Source organism: Hippocampus zosterae, chromosome 14, assembly GCF_025434085.1.
Source record: "Hippocampus zosterae strain Florida chromosome 14, ASM2543408v3, whole genome shotgun sequence".
Lineage (NCBI taxonomy): Eukaryota > Metazoa > Chordata > Actinopteri > Syngnathiformes > Syngnathidae > Hippocampus > Hippocampus zosterae.
This window is the reverse complement of record NC_067464.1, coordinates 3510352-3529549: the sequence shown is the minus strand read 5'-3', so window position 1 is coordinate 3529549 and position 19198 is coordinate 3510352. Positions and strand designations below refer to the sequence as shown.

General features: G+C 45.6%; 2 protein-coding genes across 6 annotated transcripts; one reads left to right on the top strand and one right to left on the bottom strand.

Moving 5' to 3' along the window:
• Positions 1–294: 294 nt before the first annotated feature.
• Positions 295–7778, top strand: sav1 (salvador family WW domain containing protein 1). Of its 2 annotated transcripts, none has more exons than XM_052086050.1 (5): positions 295–642; positions 1907–2320; positions 4166–4436; positions 4848–5006; positions 6336–7778. In XM_052086050.1, the coding sequence occupies exons 1-5, from the start codon at positions 549–551 to the stop codon at positions 6541–6543; spliced, it is 1146 nt and encodes a 381-aa protein (XP_051942010.1). In that variant the 5' UTR covers positions 295–548; the 3' UTR covers positions 6544–7778. The 2 variants fall into 2 exon arrangements, with proteins under 2 accessions (XP_051942010.1, XP_051942009.1); XM_052086049.1 differs by having other exon boundaries at positions 296–642; positions 1907–2386.
• Positions 7779–10137: 2359 nt separating this feature from the next.
• On the bottom strand, positions 10138–18987 carry atl1 (atlastin GTPase 1). Of its 4 annotated transcripts, none has more exons than XM_052086038.1 (14): positions 18737–18987; positions 16472–16722; positions 16148–16282; positions 14902–15006; positions 14721–14771; positions 13913–13969; positions 13708–13800; positions 13499–13637; positions 12955–13082; positions 12813–12869; positions 11702–11773; positions 11190–11633; positions 10386–10400; positions 10138–10288 (listed from the first exon to the last, which is right to left on the bottom strand). In XM_052086038.1, the coding sequence occupies exons 1-14, from the start codon at positions 18774–18776 to the stop codon at positions 10151–10153; spliced, it is 1725 nt and encodes a 574-aa protein (XP_051941998.1). In that variant the 5' UTR covers positions 18777–18987; the 3' UTR covers positions 10138–10150. The 4 variants fall into 4 exon arrangements, with proteins under 4 accessions (XP_051941998.1, XP_051942000.1, XP_051941999.1 ...); XM_052086040.1 differs by having other exon boundaries at positions 11202–11633; XM_052086039.1 differs by having other exon boundaries at positions 18743–18987.
• Between the last annotated feature and the right edge of the window lie 211 nt (positions 18988–19198).

The following is a 19198-nucleotide window of genomic DNA, read 5'->3' as shown; positions in this document are numbered from 1 at the left end:
CTGTTTTTCTGATTTAATTTAAAAAATGGTAAATATTAATAAAAATATTGGGCGTCGTTTTGATATTTTCAGACGTTGAATTGGGCATAAATCGAAATGTCTTCGTGTATTTTTGGTGATCATTGATTTTGTGGGCGACGTTTTGTGCGTTTTAGACTGTCCGTTTAATTGATTTTGCGAGGGCAGGTTGGGTGAAACGGGTTTATTGCATTTTCATGTTTTAAAATAGGGAAATATTAGAGATGTGGGCGAGTTGAGCGCCTTCAAATAACCACGTGTGCGCATGCGCCCGCAGGTAGGGCACCCGTCTGCGCATGCGTACAATTAACTCAAGCGACTGGAGTCGCGTCTCACTCTAGTTAGCACCGGCTAGGCTAAATCGCCTCGTCCTCCGAAGCGGACCGCTTCCAAAATGTTGTCTCTCCGCGCTTGGCGACGAGGAGAGCGGGGCGGCCTCCGAGCGGAGGGCTTGACAGCGCCGCGTTGTTGACGTCCTCTCCACGCTCCCCTCCCCCCACCAGCGCCGCCACGCTCAAACTGGAGTTATTATGCTCTCGCGAAAGAAGAGTAAAAGCGAGTCGTCGAAGCCGGCCGAGGTCCACGGGAAGTATGTGAAGAAGGAGACGTCGCCGCTCCTCCGAAGTAAGCAACAGGTTGCTGGATAGTTAGCCCAGCCTAGTTTAGCCTGTCCTAGCCTCTCCCGCTATCGATTTAATTCATGTTGTTTGCTCCTCGATTTCACCCTCTAAGTCACAGTGAGGACGTGGAAACATTTAGTCGAACTTTTTTTCCCCCTACTCCGTTTATGCTAAACTTAGGCCACGTTTAAGCGCACTCGTTTAAAGCAGCCAGCTGCTCTCCTGGCAGCGAAACGTTATAACAAAGCTTCTCCGCTACTGTATACGTCACTTGCATTGGCTCAAATTAGAATTATAAGATAATGGCCATCATCAGGCAATGTTTTAATATCGTCTATTGACTCATGTCACACGATGTCCTCTTCTCTAACGTCCCATTTGTTTTCATTCCCGTTCATGACCCTAGTTGTGTTCCTTTCTGTTCCCTATTATGTCCCATGTTGCGCCATCGGGTTCTATTTATTCCGTTTTGGTTTTTTTTTTACGATGCCATACCATCAGTTCACATTCTGTGTCCTGTGGCTCCCTAGCATGGCCCATCAAGCTCCATAATGTCCCCATGATTCTGAATTGTGTCCTATTTATTCCCATTCTGTTACAATAATGTCCCATTGTCTCCCCGTTTGCCCCGTTATCTCCTTTATTATTATTATTATTAGCATCATATTATCTCAAAATGCTTGGCGGTGACACCAAAGTATAAAATATCAATTCTGGACTGCATTTTAACCTGTCAAATTTTAGTTTGTGTTTGAAATACACAAAAAAACGACCTAAAATAAATTTTACATATATTAATTACTGTGACGCATTTTTTCCTGTACTGCATTAATTGTCAAAGGGACGCTCTACTTTGTTTTTTTTTTTAAATTCGAGTGCAGTTCGGTGGTATAAAACTATAAAGTTTAATTAAACTTTTTCTCACTCTTTGTTTTTACAAATTTTAAGTAGCTGCAGCTTTTCTTGAACATTTGTGTGTGTAACAGTGTTAATCAAACTTTGCATAATGTTACAGTGTCCTACAAGAATATCAAATATCCTCCGGGAGAAAACTTGCCTTGTTTTTGGAGAACTTGACTTACCACCATCCTACTACTCTATTTTAATGTTGATCATGAGACTAGAGAACCAAGTTTTTCTGGTACTTCTAAAACGTTTGACAAAAGAGGTTGTACTGTATTGCAAATAAATTTTCACCGGCCAGCAGAGGGCGCATCCACTTCTAAAGTGAAATATAAGTCTGCATATCTTCTTCTTTTTTTCTGCAGATCTTATGCCCTCGTTCATCCGTCACGGCCCCACCATGCCCCGCCGCGCCGATGTGCCAATGCCCGACATGGGTCCCTCTGCCTACGCGGCGGCCCCCGGCCGAGAGACAAATTTGTCCCGCAGCAAGAGCTTCCTCCGCGTCGATGTGCCGCGTCCGCCACACGAGGCGGCCCGCCGCGAAAGCCATCGCTTGTCGGCGCCGTCGTACCTGCCGCGCAGCCTTGGCGATCTGCCGCACGAATACGCCGGCTCCCTGCAGTCTTTCTTGACAGACGGAGGCCCCGTGTCGGAGAATGGCGATGCCGGGCGCTACTACTTCCACCCCCAGGAAGCTTCCTACTACGAGGGTAGGCAACAGCAGGCCCGAAGGATGCCGGAACGCTTCCCGGATGACTACCACTACTACGAGCATGGTGAACATAGTTTCCAAAGACATCCGCGGCAACACACGCCCCCCACACCAGGCAGACCCCCCTCAGGTAATTTTTCTCGCACTACGCGACATGTAGGGAGTGTGTTAAGCTAAGCTAACATAGCTGGGGACGCTCTGTTGTTAACCCTGGCATTTCAATTTAGGGGAAAAACTATCCAGAAAAAAATGGGACTATCCAAAATTATGAAAAAAAATATTGTGAGGCAAAAAATGTTGAGTCCACGAACCACCAATATGCAGGGGTTGACTTTAGTTCAATTGTAATATCACCATTAGCCACTAGATGGCAGACATGTCTTAGTTGTGCTCACCCTGGATCGTATACTGCCCTATAGAAGGTGATTACGCGTAATATTTGTTTTGCGGATTTGGAATGGTGTGCAGGCCAAACGTTAGGATTTCAATCATATCAAAATTTTGAGTTTGTGTATTTTTATGGGAAAAGATATACTGACTCACATTTTCTGCACATGTTCTGGCTCATTGACGGCCATGTGAACTGCGTCCTGGGGCAATTTTCCGCGGGCCTGCAGGTGGCACGCAACATTGTCGCGGCGGCCGTCTTTAAAGAGAAGTCCACAGCCTCATGAACAAGTCTTTTCATATCCATGCCCCGTGTTCGACGCGCGTCACGCTTAGGTCGGCGTGATCGGAATGCAGGCAGAGGCTTCTCGGGATGCCACACAGCTCGCTTTGCTTCATCTTGTGCGTTTGTGCTCTTTCTTTTTCCGAACATGACAAACATGTGACTGTGAGCTTCTGAGTCAGGCATTCGGGTGATGTGCACATCAGCACATTTCCGTTTTGCGCTGCTATTTTTGTTTGCGATGAACTTATCGAAACACTTAGTAGTTTATTTTAGCATGTTTTTATTTTTTTTCTAAAAATTAAGAATTACATTTTTATATGATTAATTGTAATACTAGTTTCCTGTTCGTAGCTCGAGTTGCTCTGCGCCCCTAGCCAGACTCCTGTGAAAAGTGTCCAGTGAAGCGCTTAACTCTAGTCTTTCGCAACTCTGCATTTCACGTTAGTTTAGCGATTAGCATTAGCTTCTCCCTGTGGTCATGTTCTCTCTTCTTGCTCGTTCTTGCTCAACTCCTCGACAGCACTATGTGACTTCCAGAGTACTTCCAAAGTGCAGCAAATGGTGGATACTACGATGATGATGATGACGATGATGGTTGTGGTGGTGGTGATGATGATGAGGAGTCGGTTGCGGCGGAGGCGGAGTGCATTTCTGTGGCGTGCTCTCGCATTCCACTTCTTCACTCGCCAACTTGCAGTTAACCTCTCTCTCCCGCTCCCTCTTGACTTGCTGTCACCTCTCAAGCGTTCTTTTCAAGGGGGTGGGGGTGGGGGGGCGATGGTGTTGTCGCACAGCCGTCAGGGTGTGGATTGTTGGATGTTCTTAACAGTTCGATAACCAAGGGCGTAAGAACCAAGGGCGTAAGCATGTTATAACACTTTTCTTTAACATTCACCAAATCATGCTGTCAGGCAAGACATCTTTAGTTTTGGACTCTCCTCGCAAAGAGGAAGCCAAGGCTTGATTTTTGAAATAAACATGGCTATAAAAAGGCTGTGCACCCTTGCCCGGATACTAGTGGGTTTTTTTTGTTTTTATTTTGGCGGGGTGGCCATTGGGAATTTCAGAAAAAACGTGTTAATTTTTCCCCAAAAGGCCCATGTGTTTCCTGGCCGGTCTTGGGCCTCAGTTCCCTTCAAAATGTTGATTTTTGAACTCACCCAAAAAAAATTCCTCGCTCCTTTACTCAATGTTTGCTCGTGTCGCTGAGAGAAATATTTTACATCCTCCCTGCAGGCATAGGTCGAATCCAGGCCAAATCGCTGGGGAACCTCTCCAGCCTGACCGCAGAGGACCTGCCCCTCCCCACCGGCTGGACCGTGGACTGGACCATCCGCGGCAGGAAGTACTATATCGACCACAACACTAACACGACGCACTGGAGCCACCCGCTGGAGCGCGAGGGGCTCCCGCCGGGCTGGGAGAAGGTGGAGTCGGCCGAGTTCGGCGTCTACTTTGTGGACCACATCAACAAAAGGGCGCAGTATCGGCACCCCTGCGCTCCAAGGTACCGTCGTCTTAAATGAGTTTGTGGCCATGCTCGTATCACCCGTATTTAAAATCATCTTTCCTTGTTGAAATGAATGGAAATGTCATCAATTCATTCAAGTTAACCCCCCTCAAAAAAAAAAAAAAAAACAGCTTTTTTTATTGTTCAACATTTTCTAATGTGCATGACTGCCACCTACAGGAGTGACGTAGAACAGCACGTCTTTTTTTTTCTTCCTCCCATTAAATGCGCATTTAGGACTGCTTGGCCCTCGATTTCCCAAAACAAAGGCATTCTTAAAGACACTTAACTCCCCCAGGTCCATCTTTGAAAAGGTCTTAAAACACTTCACAGATCCGATTTAAAAACACGGTTCCTTTTGAATACATTTTCCTCAAACGTCTTAGATTTTGACCCATTATGTTGCAGTGTGCCCCGCTACGACCAGCCGCCGCCTCTGCCGCCTCCGCCTATTACCTATCAGCCGCGGCCCGCCGAGAGGAACCAGCCGGTGCTGGTGCCGGCAAACCCCTACCACACCGCTGAGATCCCGGACTGGCTGCAGGTCTACGCCCGTGCCCCCCTCAAGTGAGTACTTAACCATTAAACAGGAATTTGTATTTATTATTATTATTATTTTTTTTTCCCATGTTGTTTTAAAACTGACAGTTACAAAACACTGAAGAAACCCGCGAGAAATTGGATGGAAAAAGATTTTTTTTTTTACCCAACAGCATAACAAATACAATACAATACAATAGATGCTGATTTATATAGCGCTTTCACAACAGCGGCAGCTGTAACAAAGCGCTCAACAAAACGGTTAACATAAAGTAAAATATGAAGGCCAATATAAAATAATACACTGAAAGTATGCAAGATCCCAAATTAATTATAGTTAAATAATTATAAATTATTTATAAATTATAAATAATAATAATTAATAATTAATAAAATAATTAACAGTATAAAATTTAAACAGGAACGAATATTCTGATTAAATGAATGTCTTTTGCAGCAAACTTCATGGTGAAAATTTATAACAGTAAGCCCGACTTTTTATTAGCGACTCAATATGGTACTGCCAGGCGGCCCGGTAGTCCAGTGGTTAGCACGTCGGCTTCACAGTGCAGAGGTACCGGGTTCGATTCCAGCTCCGGCCTCCCTGTGTGAAGTTTGCATGTTCTCCCCGGGCCTGCGTGGGTTTTCTCCGGGTGCTCCGGTTTCCTCCCACATTCCAAAAAACATGTGTGGCAGGCTGATTGAACACTCTAAATTGTCCCTAGGTGTGAGTGTGAGCGTGCGATTGGCTGGCAACCGATTCAGGGTGTCCCCCGCCTACTGCCCGAAGACAGCTGGGATAGGCTCCAGCACCCCCCGCGACCCTAGTGAGGATCAAGCGGTACGGAAGATGAATGAATGAATGAATGTGGTACTGCCAAGTCCCCACGTGCACCATGTTAGTGACACCTGAATTGGACATTCAGAAACTGAGAGAAAGTCAAATTAAATTCACTTGTGAGCATAGTAATGCATTTTACATTCATCCTGAATTTTCACCCAAAAACTTTTTTAGGAGTCGAGGTAGTGTACAAGTTTAATAGCATCCATGAACCGAGGCTCTGTTCCAACCATTTTTTTGTTGTTGCTTTTAACAAAGATCATAAAGCATCAACACCATGGATCAAGAATGCACACATTCATTACCCGTGTTCCATTAATGACCATTCCGCAGTTGAATTATTCAACACAAACTAGCCGCCTTCATATGAGGCTCATCAATCGTATTAGCATACTTGCCAAAATAACACGCTAGCGCAAAACTGTGACGTCACAAACGGGCGTATCGAGCATCTTGATCGGTGTAGATTCTCCCAACCGCGCCACGCCCACGCCTGAGCCGAGCTCTTCCGCCAGGTATGACCACATCCTCAAGTGGGAGCTCTTCCAGTTGGCCGACCTGGACACGTACCAGGGCATGCTGAAGTTGCTCTTCATGAAAGAACTGGAGCACATCGTCAAGTCGTACGAGGCGTACCGCCAGGCGCTGCTCTCCGAGGTTGAGGCGCGCAAACAGCGGCAGCAGTGGTACGCCCAGCAGTCACCCGGCAAAAGCTTCATGTGACCAAAACGCGCCACCCTGCGTGCCCCCCCCCCCCGTCTTCACCTCGTGTGCCTTTGCCTCTTGATCCAAATATTAAAAAAAACAAAAACTCTGGAAACACTCCGATGAAGAAGCTATCACGTAGGAGGAATGACAAAACAACCTTGTGCCTCTTTAAACAGTGAACCAAAACTCAGCATTTGCAACACGGACATGCAGGAAGACCCCTTTTTGGCTCTTTTTTGACCCACTTTTTTTTTTCTTTTTAAGACAATCCACCAAAACTTGGGCAATATTTAAGTGTCAATAAGAAACCCGCCGTCTTTATTACAAATAAGCACCACCTCGGGAAGATAATAAGCTACTGGAACTTTTGGAATACTTTTTCATGCAAAAGACTTTGGGGATTTTTTTTTTTTTTTGTCAGGACGCTAACTGTTCCGCCATTTTTAAAAAATGTTTTTTTTTTATGATATCCCGAAATGTCTCAAAGCCATATGTTGCTGGTGGAACAGTACACTTTGCTACCAGCAAGAATTTTTTTTTTTGAAATATCATATTTTAATATATTTTTTATCTGAAAACGTGTATGCCGGTTCTGCCCATTCCTGTGGGGATTTAGTCTGATTTTGTACGAAAAGGCAACGAGCTGTAATTAGTAGATAGTGGAAGAAGTATCGATCTTAATGAATTAGGATTTGGTGGTAAGCTAAATTTCAGTAGTTCAGTTGTGGAATATTTGACTACAGCTTTCTTCTCACAACACCCCCAAATTCACCATCTCTCGGAATTTCAGAGGAAACGATGATTTCATTTAGAGAATTTGCCTTCTACTAATTGTATTCACTTTTTCAGTCAAACTACTGAAGTGAATCAACATTTCTACCATATTTTAATTCATTGACAGACGGATATGTTTTTTTTTTTCCTGTTTTGTGCACAAAGCGGGTTAATTCTAAGCCGTATAGAGAGATTGTGCATCAGTAATGATACTCGAGACCTCAAAGCTGGACAAAATTTTTTTTGTTGCTTTCTGCTCTCTCCGCTCGTCTTAACTTTTCGTACAATTTCCAAGTAAATCTTCCCGCAAAGGCATGAGCAGTTACTGAATATCCCAGAAGGATGTTTGAGACTCTTGATATTGACGACATTTTGTGCATTTTGCCACAAAATAACACTACGGCAAGAGTTCCCATTAGAGTCACACTGCGGGTTATGTAGAACCTGACGTAATAAAATTTCAAGTCTGCTTTCTACCTTGCCGTTGTTGTTTGCAAGCTTGCATTCCACCTCACGCAATGCGCAGCGCCGAATCGATTTATTATATTTGATGAATGCAAGTCATCAAATGGTGCATTGAGGCCAACGCGATGGCTGCAAAATGCTAGTTTGCGACACAGGGGTGAAAGCATTACCTACTGGTAAAATTCTAGCCCCCTCCCCAAAAAAAAAAATGTTTCAAGAAGTCAAGTCGTAAGACAACGTGGACCCAAATCATGAGTAGACCTGCCAAAGTCCAAAGAAACCAAGCCTAAAAAGACACATAGGTTTTGGTTTGAAGAGCACTTTTTGGCTTGTTAGTGTCCTCTATAATCATCAAAATAAATACATTTTTAAAATCAGCCCATAAAACCGGTTTCTATAGCAACATGAAATTTGGTAGATTCGTTTGTCATGAATAAACCCAACAAAAAAAGTCAAGAAGCCATGCCCGAATGGCGCATGACAAGTGCTGCAAATGCAAAAGAGGGACACTTTAAAGGTCGTCTCTTCAAGACAAACTACTTGTACAGATTTTGTCCAAATTGTGTGTTAGTATCGTAAGTAGATGGGAGGGGCAAAATTGTAGAAATTCATGTGAGCAGACTGGGGCTCGGAGTATGTTGAACTGACACAACAACGACGACATAAACAAACCAACAAAATAATAATACATTTTTCTCATAAAAACCACTGTCCCAACGTGTTTCTATTTCAAACCTGATCTTAATGACACACATTAGAAAACATCGACACCATGCGTTACCGATATAGTTTGTAAATGGGCTCGCCAGACAAAACATTAGGCACACCGGAGCATCCCAAAGACTTCAAACAAAAGAGTTGTAGCAGACGTTCCGTTATTTTGGTGAACAATGAGTGATGCCTTTATTCTTTGTGGTTCGCAAAACCGTTCCATTTTTGGGAGCGACGTACAGGGTGTCTGCAAAGTCTCTTTAAAAATTTGGAAAAAGTTTATTCATGCTTTTTTTTATTAATACATTTGTTCAGATTGTAAGGAGACGTTATAGACATACTGTACGGTGGGGTATTTTGTCACCTTGAGTGAAAAGAAAACCAGTTTCCAATCAAGAATTTGACAAATATGCAATTCCACTGAAACAAACCATTCTGGGAGAAAAATATATTTAAAATAATGACAATTGACAAATTAAAAACTACATATATTATTTGTAATTAACACAAAAACAGGTAGGGGAAAAAAAATCTGTTTTGGGAATTTTAAAATAATGTACATAAAGACACTGTGTGCAAAGCCTTACATATTTGTGTTAAATAATATTGCGACGTATAACATGTACAAGTCTATAAAATGTGAATAGATGTTTTAAAAAATCAATAAGCTTGTTGCTTTCATGCTCACGTGGACACTAATAACAATAAAAAAACATGACAAACGCTGTGAATTTTTTTAAAAATCTATCAAAGAAAAACTGTATACATAAGTTTGTCCAATAAAATAAATCTTATGGGGTGGGGGCGGGGGGGGGGGGTCTGAGAAATGTTCAAGTTACTGTAGGTATGAAAACCCAAACATTATTTTTCAATACAATTTTGGCCTGTTGCACGGACAGTACAAATCACTTCATAAAAATTAAATGATGACATGAAAACTACAATGAAGCTTTTTGCATAGATGCAAACGCCCTAAACCTATTAAAATAAAAAATAAAAAATGCCGATCTGACTCATTGTATGAACCAATTCAAAAAAACATCTAAGTGGATTCAATTCAATTTTAAAAAAAGTTCGTTGTAAACATAAATTGACAACGGCAATGTATGTGTAGGCAAATTAAAATCATTTTCTCATGGGGGCAAAAAAAAAAAGTGAATGTAACAATACATCCTGATTTATATAGCGGGTGCTAGTGTCCCGCGTGAAGTGACTCGCCCGCATTTTTTATCGTACAAAAAGAAAAGAAAAAAAAAACACTGGATTTCCCCCATGTGACGAGCCATTTTGAGCGTATTTGAGAACCTACTAGTGCGCTGTTCGTCCTCACTAAATACTCGTAACATTACCGAAGCGCTACATGCTAACTCGTAGAATGTTGTCGCTCGTCACTTTGAAACACGCAGTTGTCTGCTCGGTCACCGTTTTCCCCTCCCCGGTCACATTTGGAAGGAAACGTAACTAGCAAGGCTCTTATTTCAGTACCGCAGTACTGGTTGTTCTACTGGTGCCCTCGTAGGATATCACAAACGCTCAAGCGGCTCGCCATATGCCGCGCGGCGACTACCTCCCCCCGCCCGATTGGTGATTGACAGCTGCTTGAGTGATGAAGACGCTCGTCGTATACATGAGCAGTGTACAGTCCGTGCGGAGCGGGATTAAAAGAAGACGGTCAGTCCCGCTTCTTGTCGCGCTCCTCGCCCGCCGCCGCTGCCGCCGCCGTCCCAACGTCGTCTGCCTGATGGCCAGGGAAGGCGTGCTGGTACAGGTGCCTGTGATTGGCCGCTACGTTGTACAGCTTGTGGAGCGCCTGCGTTGAAGTGGACAGCGGGAGTCACAAGGTGGTCACGCGGGAAACTGGGAAAAAAAAAAACGTCACGGCGAAGGATGTGTGGAGGCGGTCTTACCTCATTCGTGCTCCCCTGCGGAGGCATCGACGGGAAAACACATGGTGAGTCAAGAAAAATCAGTACAATGTTCGAATTTCATCGAGTATTGCTGCCCTCTGATGTCTTTAACTGCATTGCAAATGCTGGCCTTGTATGGGTGATTACAAATTTTGTGATGTTTTTTTTTTTCTCACTTGAATTCTCAATGTATTTGGGCAGATGGGATTGAACCCGTTGCCAGCCAATCGCAGGGCAGAAAGAGACGAACAACAATCCGCGCTCACACTCACACCTAGGACAATTTGGAGGGTTCAATCGGCCTGCCATGCATGTTTTTGGAATGCGGGAGGAAACCGGAGTACCCGGAGAAAAGCCACACGGGCCCGGGGAGAACATGCAAACTCCACACAGGGAGGCCGGAGTTGGAATTGAACCCACGACCTCTGTGCCACGAGGTCGACGCGCTCACCACTCGTCCACCGGGCCGCCCTTTTTGACCCAATAATGGCATCCAAAATATTGCTCGAAAAACAATCCGAAGATGGATCAAAGAGAGACCAACATACTTGGGTCAATTAGATTCAATTTGGGGCTGGCGGGGGGGGTGGGGGGGGGGGGGGGTTCTTGTGGAAAACCTATATTTTTTGGGGGTTGTTTTGTCCATAAAAAAAGGACCAACGAGAGGTCGTTTCATTCACACATAATTGCATTATTTTGAGGGTGTGTGGATTATGGAAAAAATCCGGGTGGCAAAACAAATAGACGGAAAAACGCATGCGCCGATGGACGGAGAGAGACCGAGGCCGGACGAACGATACATACGTTGTGACCAACCTGATCCCAAAGCGCCCCGGCCACTTGGTCGATGACGGCCCCCAGCTCTCTGTACTCCCCCGAGTAGCGTATGTAGGCCCAGGTGCAGAGCGTGATGAGGGCCAGACCCAGGATCATGTTGCACAAGCTGGCGATGACGTCCACACCCACGAAGCCCGTCACACCCGCCGCCACGTACATGACGAAGATGACCACAAAGAGGGTGGCCGGCGTGCGGGCGGCATGGAAAATGTTTTTGGAGTCATTGTGCTTGATGTACTGGACGAAGATCTGGTCCACCTCGCCCGCCAGCTGTTGCAGGTAACGCCGACTGAATTCCTCGCCGCCCATCTTCTTCACGCCGCGGAACAGCGCCAGAGCCTCCTCGCGGATGACGGCGTGGCGCGCCTGCAGCTCACTGGGCGCCAGGAACGGGCGGTCGCCGCCGCACACCTGACGGGAGGGGGGGGGGGAGGTTAGCGGCGATAAACGGTGAGGCGCGAGTCTTACGCCGGACGCACCTCTTCCATTTTCTTGTTGTACAGATCCTTGGCCGCAGCCACCGCCGCCAGGTTGTTGGCCTCCGCCGTGGCCTGACACAAACCAAATTATTAGTCCATCGTCCCTCCTTCATTCCATCATCGGTCCTCAAAGGTCCTCAAAAGTCCTCATCGTCCATTTGTCCATCCATTCAACCACAAATTTCTGCCATCTGTCCATCTGTCCTCCCATCCATCTGTTCATCCACTCCCAACTGTCCATTTATTCATCCAACCACTTATCCATCCATGCATTCATCAGTCCGTCATCCATGCGTCTGTCCGTCCATCCCTCCAACCATCCATACATCAATCCGATTGTCATCTTCCAAGTTTCATGCCGCAAAGTGAAATTTGAAATCATTCCATCATCGGTCCTCAAAAGTCCTCATCGTCCATTTGTCCATCCATTCAACCACAAATGTCTGCCATCTGTCCGTCTGTCCTCCCATCAATCTGTTCATCCACTCCCAACTGTCCATTTATTCATCCAACCACTTATCCATCCGTGCATTCATCAGTCCGTCATCCATGCGTCTGTCCGTCCATCCCTCCAACCATTCATACATCATCCGATTGTCATCTTCCAAGTTTCATGCCGCAAAGTGAAATTTGAAATCATTCCATCATCGGTCCTCAAAAGTCCTCATCGTCCATTTGTCCATCCATTCAACCACAAATTTCTGCCGTCTGTCCTCCCATCAATCTGTTCATCCACTCCCAACTGTCCATTTATTCATCCAACCACTTATCCATCCATGCATTCATCAGTCCGTCATCCATGCGTCCGTCCGTCCATCCCTCCAGCCATCCATACATCATCCGATTGTCATCTTCCAAGTTTCATGCCGCAAAGTGAAATTTGCCTCATTGAGACCTATTACTCGAGGTTTTGGTTTTATGGCGAGTCATCGCCTCAAATATTTCCACATTTAGCATCGGCCATCTGGCCAAGCATACGTGCCTCCAATTTGACAAAACTCTATCGAAGGACCAAAAAGCGGTCATTTCTCCTGATCAAAATGGCAGACTCGATGTTCATGTCGACTTTGAGACTTTAGAGTGGGTCTCCTCATGATGTCTGTCTTGTTACCTGGAGCATGGATTTGGGATGAGGCAGCTCCTCTCCCTGGTAAATCTTGATGTAAGCCTGGAGCACAAACACAAGAACAAAAAAAGCGTTAAGAAATTTTTTATTTTATTTTTTATTTTTTAAATACGGGATTCTTCCCAACCTTGAAGTACTCGAGCAGGCCTCTGCAGGTGATCTTACTGCCATTGATTTCCTTCACGTCAATGTTGCCAGGACTCAGGAGCCAGGGCACCAGAATCTTCAAGTTGCTGATGAACTCGCCGTCGATCTCTGAAATGATCAATCGGACAATTTCATAAAGTATGGCAAGAGTGGTCGCCGGGTACTTCTTAGTGGCAAAACTGAAATGAAACGATGGAGAAAAAACATTCTCAATGAATCCAGTGGAGTCAGGACGATAAATCAATTGGATGTCGTAAATAGTCGTACAGAAACAATTGCGGGACAGCCTGAGAGCCAAACCTCCCAACATTGCATTTGTGGAAGCCATTTTAGAAAATATTTGGTATCTTCCATGAGGCTGCTGTTCTCTGTCAAGATGGTCTACGATCAGCTGCCGGCTAACGCTAGTTACTACTCTGCTAACACCTCAGAAGGGCAATGACATTTTGGCAACATCTTGCGGCGTTCCGGAAAAAGATGTGAGTAGTTGTCGGATGACAACTTGTTGGGGGCTCTTTGGCTACCTTTGATCCGTCCATCAAAGTGCGGATTGGTGGCCACCTTAAGGCCGGGGTGAGGCATCAAGAAGCTGGAGATGTTGGTGAAGCACGAGTGGATGTGTTTGCGCACGTTCTGCAGCTCCTCGTGCTGGTTCTCCGAGATCTACGAACAGAAGTGAAGGGTAAAGAATGAAATCACTTTCTGGAAAGTCCCATCCTTCACCTACACTGACCTTGAGCCTCTTTTCCAGGAATTTCATGCCGCCCTCCTGCCCGTATGGAAACTCATACGGGAAGCTCCAGTCTCGGATGAGGAAAATCATGGACTGGGAAATACCAAAAGATGAAGGTAAGATTCCCAAAGGAACACATGTTTAGAAATCATCAGTCATATCAATCAGTCATATTTCATGATCAAAAGAAACGAAGGCAACATACCTGAAACGGTTTAAGGAAGGTCTCCTCCATTGCAAGTCGGCCATACTCTGTGAATAGCTGCAGAGTCAAATTATAAGAAGGACATGTTTTGATCACGTTTATCAATAAATCCATCCATCTGGCACAATTTGTGAGTTTCTCTCTGGTTCTGTCATTTAATATGTAAAATATTTTCTTGTCCATTAATTTTAATTGAAAAAAAAAACGAGGATGTGTTGATGCATTTCGACTGAGCAATCGTGATCTATTGAGAAAGGAGAGGATTTCCACGAGCCAGCTGCCTAAAACGAAGAAGCTGGATTTAGCAACAGCACCGTAACCTATATTATTTTTTCCGTAGATCTGTCTTCCGCATAGCGGTGTAAGGAAGTACCATGTTTTCATAAGATGGAACCCAGGGGCAGCAGATACAATGAAAACAACAGGGGCACCAACATTGAACTCTGTGGAACACCATATGACAGTGAGGCAGAGCCAGACTCAGAGCAACCAAGGCTAAGACAAAAAGTTCCGTCTCCCAAATAGGATCCAAGCCTATTCTAATAATCCTCATGATCTAATCGATTAATAATCGATTAATAATCGATTAATAATCGATTAATCGTTGCACCTCCAAAATACACACCCCATGGCTAAGGCCATGACTGGAATCCTATTTTGATCCCAATCTGCTGTCTCTTGAACAAATATTGAGTCACCTCAAAATCATAACGATCCAATTATTTGACTATAACACAACATACAAAGATAACCTTGATCCACATGCTGCTTCACCGAGCTGAAAGACATGAGCATTTTGAACATTTACCTGCAAATGCTGAAGGTCATCTTCTTGGACGTTCTGGGAGATGTTGTAAACCTGCATTTCATTATAATGTTTTGAAAAAAGCAGGTATGAAGGATATTTTTAAACAATTTTAAACAGTTGTCAGGTGGATGGAGCATGTCATCACCAAGCACTGATTTGTCAGACGATGTCTTTCTAGTACCTGCATGGAGCTGATCATGGTGCTCAGAGCGAACACGGTGGCTGAGTCGCGCAGCGTGGACTGGCTGTCAAAGGTGCCCTGTGTGTCCATCAGCAGAACTGCAACCTGTGTCACACCACACACACCCACACAGCCACACACACTTGAAGTATGAAATATGAAAAAGGAAGCCTGCCGAACAACCGCCTGAAATGAAGTTGATTTTGTTTTGTTTGAAAATTGCGTCCCAAGAGCTTCTGTAGCCGAGGATCGGACCGCCAGCTCACATTGCACCCGACCCCTTTGGCCCCTCTCATGGGTGGTGAGCTCATGGGAAGGGGGACCCACGTTGCCTCTTCGGGCTGTGCCCGGCCGGGCCCCATGGGTGTAAGCCCGGCCACCAGGCGCCTGCCAACGAGCCCCACCTCCAGGCCTGGCTCCAGAGGGGGGCCCCGGTGACCCACGTCCGGGCAAGGGAAACCTAGATCCATTTATTTCGATCATCATTGGGGTCTTTGAGTCAAGAAGAAGAAGCGGCTCAGAGTCGAGCCGCTTCTCCTCCGCATCGAGAGGAGCCAGATGAGGTGGCTTGGGCATCTGATTCGGATGCCTCCTGAGCGCCTCCCCGGTGAGGTGTTCCGGTCATGTCCCACCGGGAGGAGACCCCGAGGAAGACCCAGGACACGCTGGAGAGACTGTCACCCAGCTTGCCTGGGAACGACTCGGGATCCCCCGGGGAGAGCTGGAAGAAGTAGCTAGGGAGAGGGAAGTCTGGGCTTCCCTGCTAAAGCTGTTGCCCCCGCGACCTGGCCCCGGATAAGCGGTAGATGATGGATGGATGGATGAAAATTGCGTTGTACTACCTTGAGATTTCAATTTGATCAATTGTTCAGCCCCAATTTGTTGTATTTACGGAAATTCTAGGGAGTAATTTAGTCGATATAAAAGTGTTTCAGTTACAGTACATCTGAGTACATCTCGGCGTATTTAGGTCATGTTGTAAAAGAAGCTTTGCGCACACTACGCAACTGTAATTTAATGTTGCTCATTATGGTGATACTTGGGAAGCAAAGTACTTTTTAAGGTGGTACAAAGTACCAGTAAATACTTTGAGAATCACTTCATTGGACTGGACCTGAATAAATTCTACTTGCCCGTCTAGATTTCGTGCAACTAAAGACTTGAGTCCTATTCTGAAGTAACGCTACTATTACTTGAGTACAATTTCTGGCTCCTCTACCCACACAACAGTCAAAGCAGACTCCACCTTGGTCCCGTCAGGCCGGTCCACCAGGAAGACCTCACTCCATATCTGAATGCCGGTAGTCTCCCGCTCCGAGCCGCCCCTCCAGGAGAAGCCGGTCAGGGGCTCGTCGGCCTGGCCCAGCCAGTCGTCAGACCCCTGGAGTGAAATATGACTTTATTAGTGTTCCAGAGCTTGTCGTCTGCACTTGTGTACAGTCGCAAGGATAGAAGATCTATGCACCCCCCCCCCCCCGTGAGTCTAAACACAGTTTTCTGATTAATATTGCATTTGTGAAATATGAATAATGCAGCGAAATGCACCTATTTGATTGGCCGTGGTACCTACGTGGTTGTACATGTAGCGCAGCATGAAGTCCATGAGGAAGGATTTGCCCTTGCGGAAGGCCCCCGCCACCGAGATGGCCACCACCTCGCGGTCGCGCACCTCCTCGGCCAGCAGGATGCGACTCAGCGCCACCTCGTCCAGCTCAAAGGTATGATCGTCCTTCACCAGCAGCACCTGGATGGGCCGCGCCCGCCCGTCCGAGTCTTCGTCCTCCGAGCTCCAATCGTACACATTCTTATCGCCCAGGGACCCTGGGAAAAAAAACAAGAAAGCTGTTGTTGTTTTTGGTCATGGGAGCATGTCTACATTTGTCCCACATTATCGCAACGTGTTCAAGTTTACATTGTTTATTTGTAATTTTTATTTTTATGTCTGCAGTGCAAAAAAATTTCCATTCTGATTTTTTTTCCCCCATCATGCCACATGGTATGTGCAAGCATTATAGAATTTAATTTTTATTTTTTTTTTAGCATTGAGGCTACAAGTACATTCAAACCTATTTGCAAAAACCTTCCAATGCAAATACGTTTGAACAGTTTGCCGGTCAAAAATGTTTCCTCCACATTGGCAGTTTTTTTGCTTCCGTACAGTAGCAATAAACTTCTCAAGGCAAGAATTGTTCAGTATCTGCTTTAGTGTGAAGTTACTCATGTTACCATTTAGTGCACCCCCCCACACCCAAACCCAAATAAAAATCAATTAAAGAGCGACACCTGTCTCGAAAACTTATAAGTTGGGTCACGCGTAAATAGAGCTACAATTTTATTTGTAGACAACGTCCTCTGGAAAACAAACACAATTGGAGAATTAACCCACGTGCTATTTTTTGTATCGTAAATATTTCTATCCTTTTTAAAAATGGTTTTGCATCATATTTTTACTTATAAATATTAATATAATACGGGCGGCCCGGTAGTCCAGTGGTTAGCACGTCGGCTTCACAGTGCAGAGGTACCGGGTTCGATTCCAGCTCCGGCCTCCCTGTGTGGAGTTTGCATGTTCTCCCCGGGCCGGCGTGGGTTTTCTCCGGGTACTCCGGTTTCCTCCCACGTTCCAAAAACATGCGTGGCAGGCTGATTGTGGTTAGCACGTCGGCTTCACAGTGCAGAGGTACCGGGTTCGATTCCAGCTCCGGCCTCCCTGTGTGGAGTTTGCATGTTCTCCCCGGGCCGGCGTGGGTTTTCTCCGGGTACTCCGGTTTCCTCCCACATTCCAAAAACATGCGTGGCAGGCTGATTGAACACTCTAAATTGTCCCTATGTGTGAGTGTGGGCGTGGATGGTTGTTCGTCTATGTGTGCCCTGCGATTGGCTGGCAACCGATTCAGGGTGTCCCCCGCCTACTGCCCGAAGACAGCTGGGATAGGCTCCAGCACCCCCCGCGACCCTAGTGAGGATCAAGCGGCTCGGAAGATGAATGAATGAATAAATACAATACAATACAATACAATACATGCTGATTTCTATAGCGCTTTCACAACAGCGGCAGCTGTAACAAAGCGCTTAACAAAACAGTTAACATAAAGTAAAATAATAAACACAACACATAACATAAAACACAGACAGTCATGCAGTCCTAACCACTTTTCCGTCACACGCTTTGTTGTTTGAAGCAGTTTGAGATGAAAGAGGAGAGAATCAAAGTGTCCTTTAACCAGTGGATCAGAGACGTCATGCTCAAAATGTGCACACGTCGGCTACAAGCTAAGTTTGGAAGTCAACAAGAAGCTGTAAAAAAAGAGATTGCTTCATTTCTCCTGTCCCATGGAAATCCATTTCAATTCCAAGCGGCGACTCTCGGTTCCAAATACGCATAAACATTAAACATAAAAATGTCTGCAAAAATGCCTCGCCCAGGCATTGCCATCACTGCTGCATCTTATCCCAGCCGGACACATCCAACTGGGTCACTCCCTTTATTACTTCCCATATAGGCAAAAACAACATTCTTTTTTAACATACTGTACAATATATTATACGAAATACAACGGGCCTCTTGAAGGTGACTTCTTGCCATCTCGTGATGCACGATTACATAGTTACAACACTGGAAAAAAAAACCCTCCCATTTATTCTCAAATCCTTAAAGGCGACAATTGGGTATCATTTCCCACCATTTTTGTCCTGTACCATCTTAAGGTTTGCCATGAATTAATCGTTTGACATGGCGCAAAATCAAGCCCCACGTACTGTTATGACAAGCAGGAGGCCGCGCTGTTACCACCCATAAAAAAAGATGAATAAAAAAATAGATGGTGGCACGTACACTCACCCCAGCTGTCTCTGTCTTTGCGGTGTTTAGCCATCGCGCGAGCCGCCCCCCCAATCACCCTAAATATGTACAATAATGACGACAATTAAATGGAAATGTCTCCTCTCTCTCCCTCTCTGCTGTTGTGTCCGCGAGTGCAGCAGCTTGTAGTCTGGGGGGCGGCAGGGAGGAGGATGCGCCTGGAGAGCAACACCGGAGAGATTGCAGGACGACGACGAAAAGGAGGAGGATGATGGCGCTTGGGCGCTCCGAGTGTGAGGTGCAGAGGTGCCACCAGGCGACGCGCTTGTCTCTTTCGAGGTCTGTTAAATGTACAGTATCACTGATGTTCAGGAGGCCTCCGGTGTTCGGCAGGGATAGCAGCCGGCCGGCCTGCGAATAGCGATATCCGAGTATAATTGACTGCAATTGAAATGCGTTGATTTGTCGTCGACGTTGTTGTTTTTAAACAGCAAA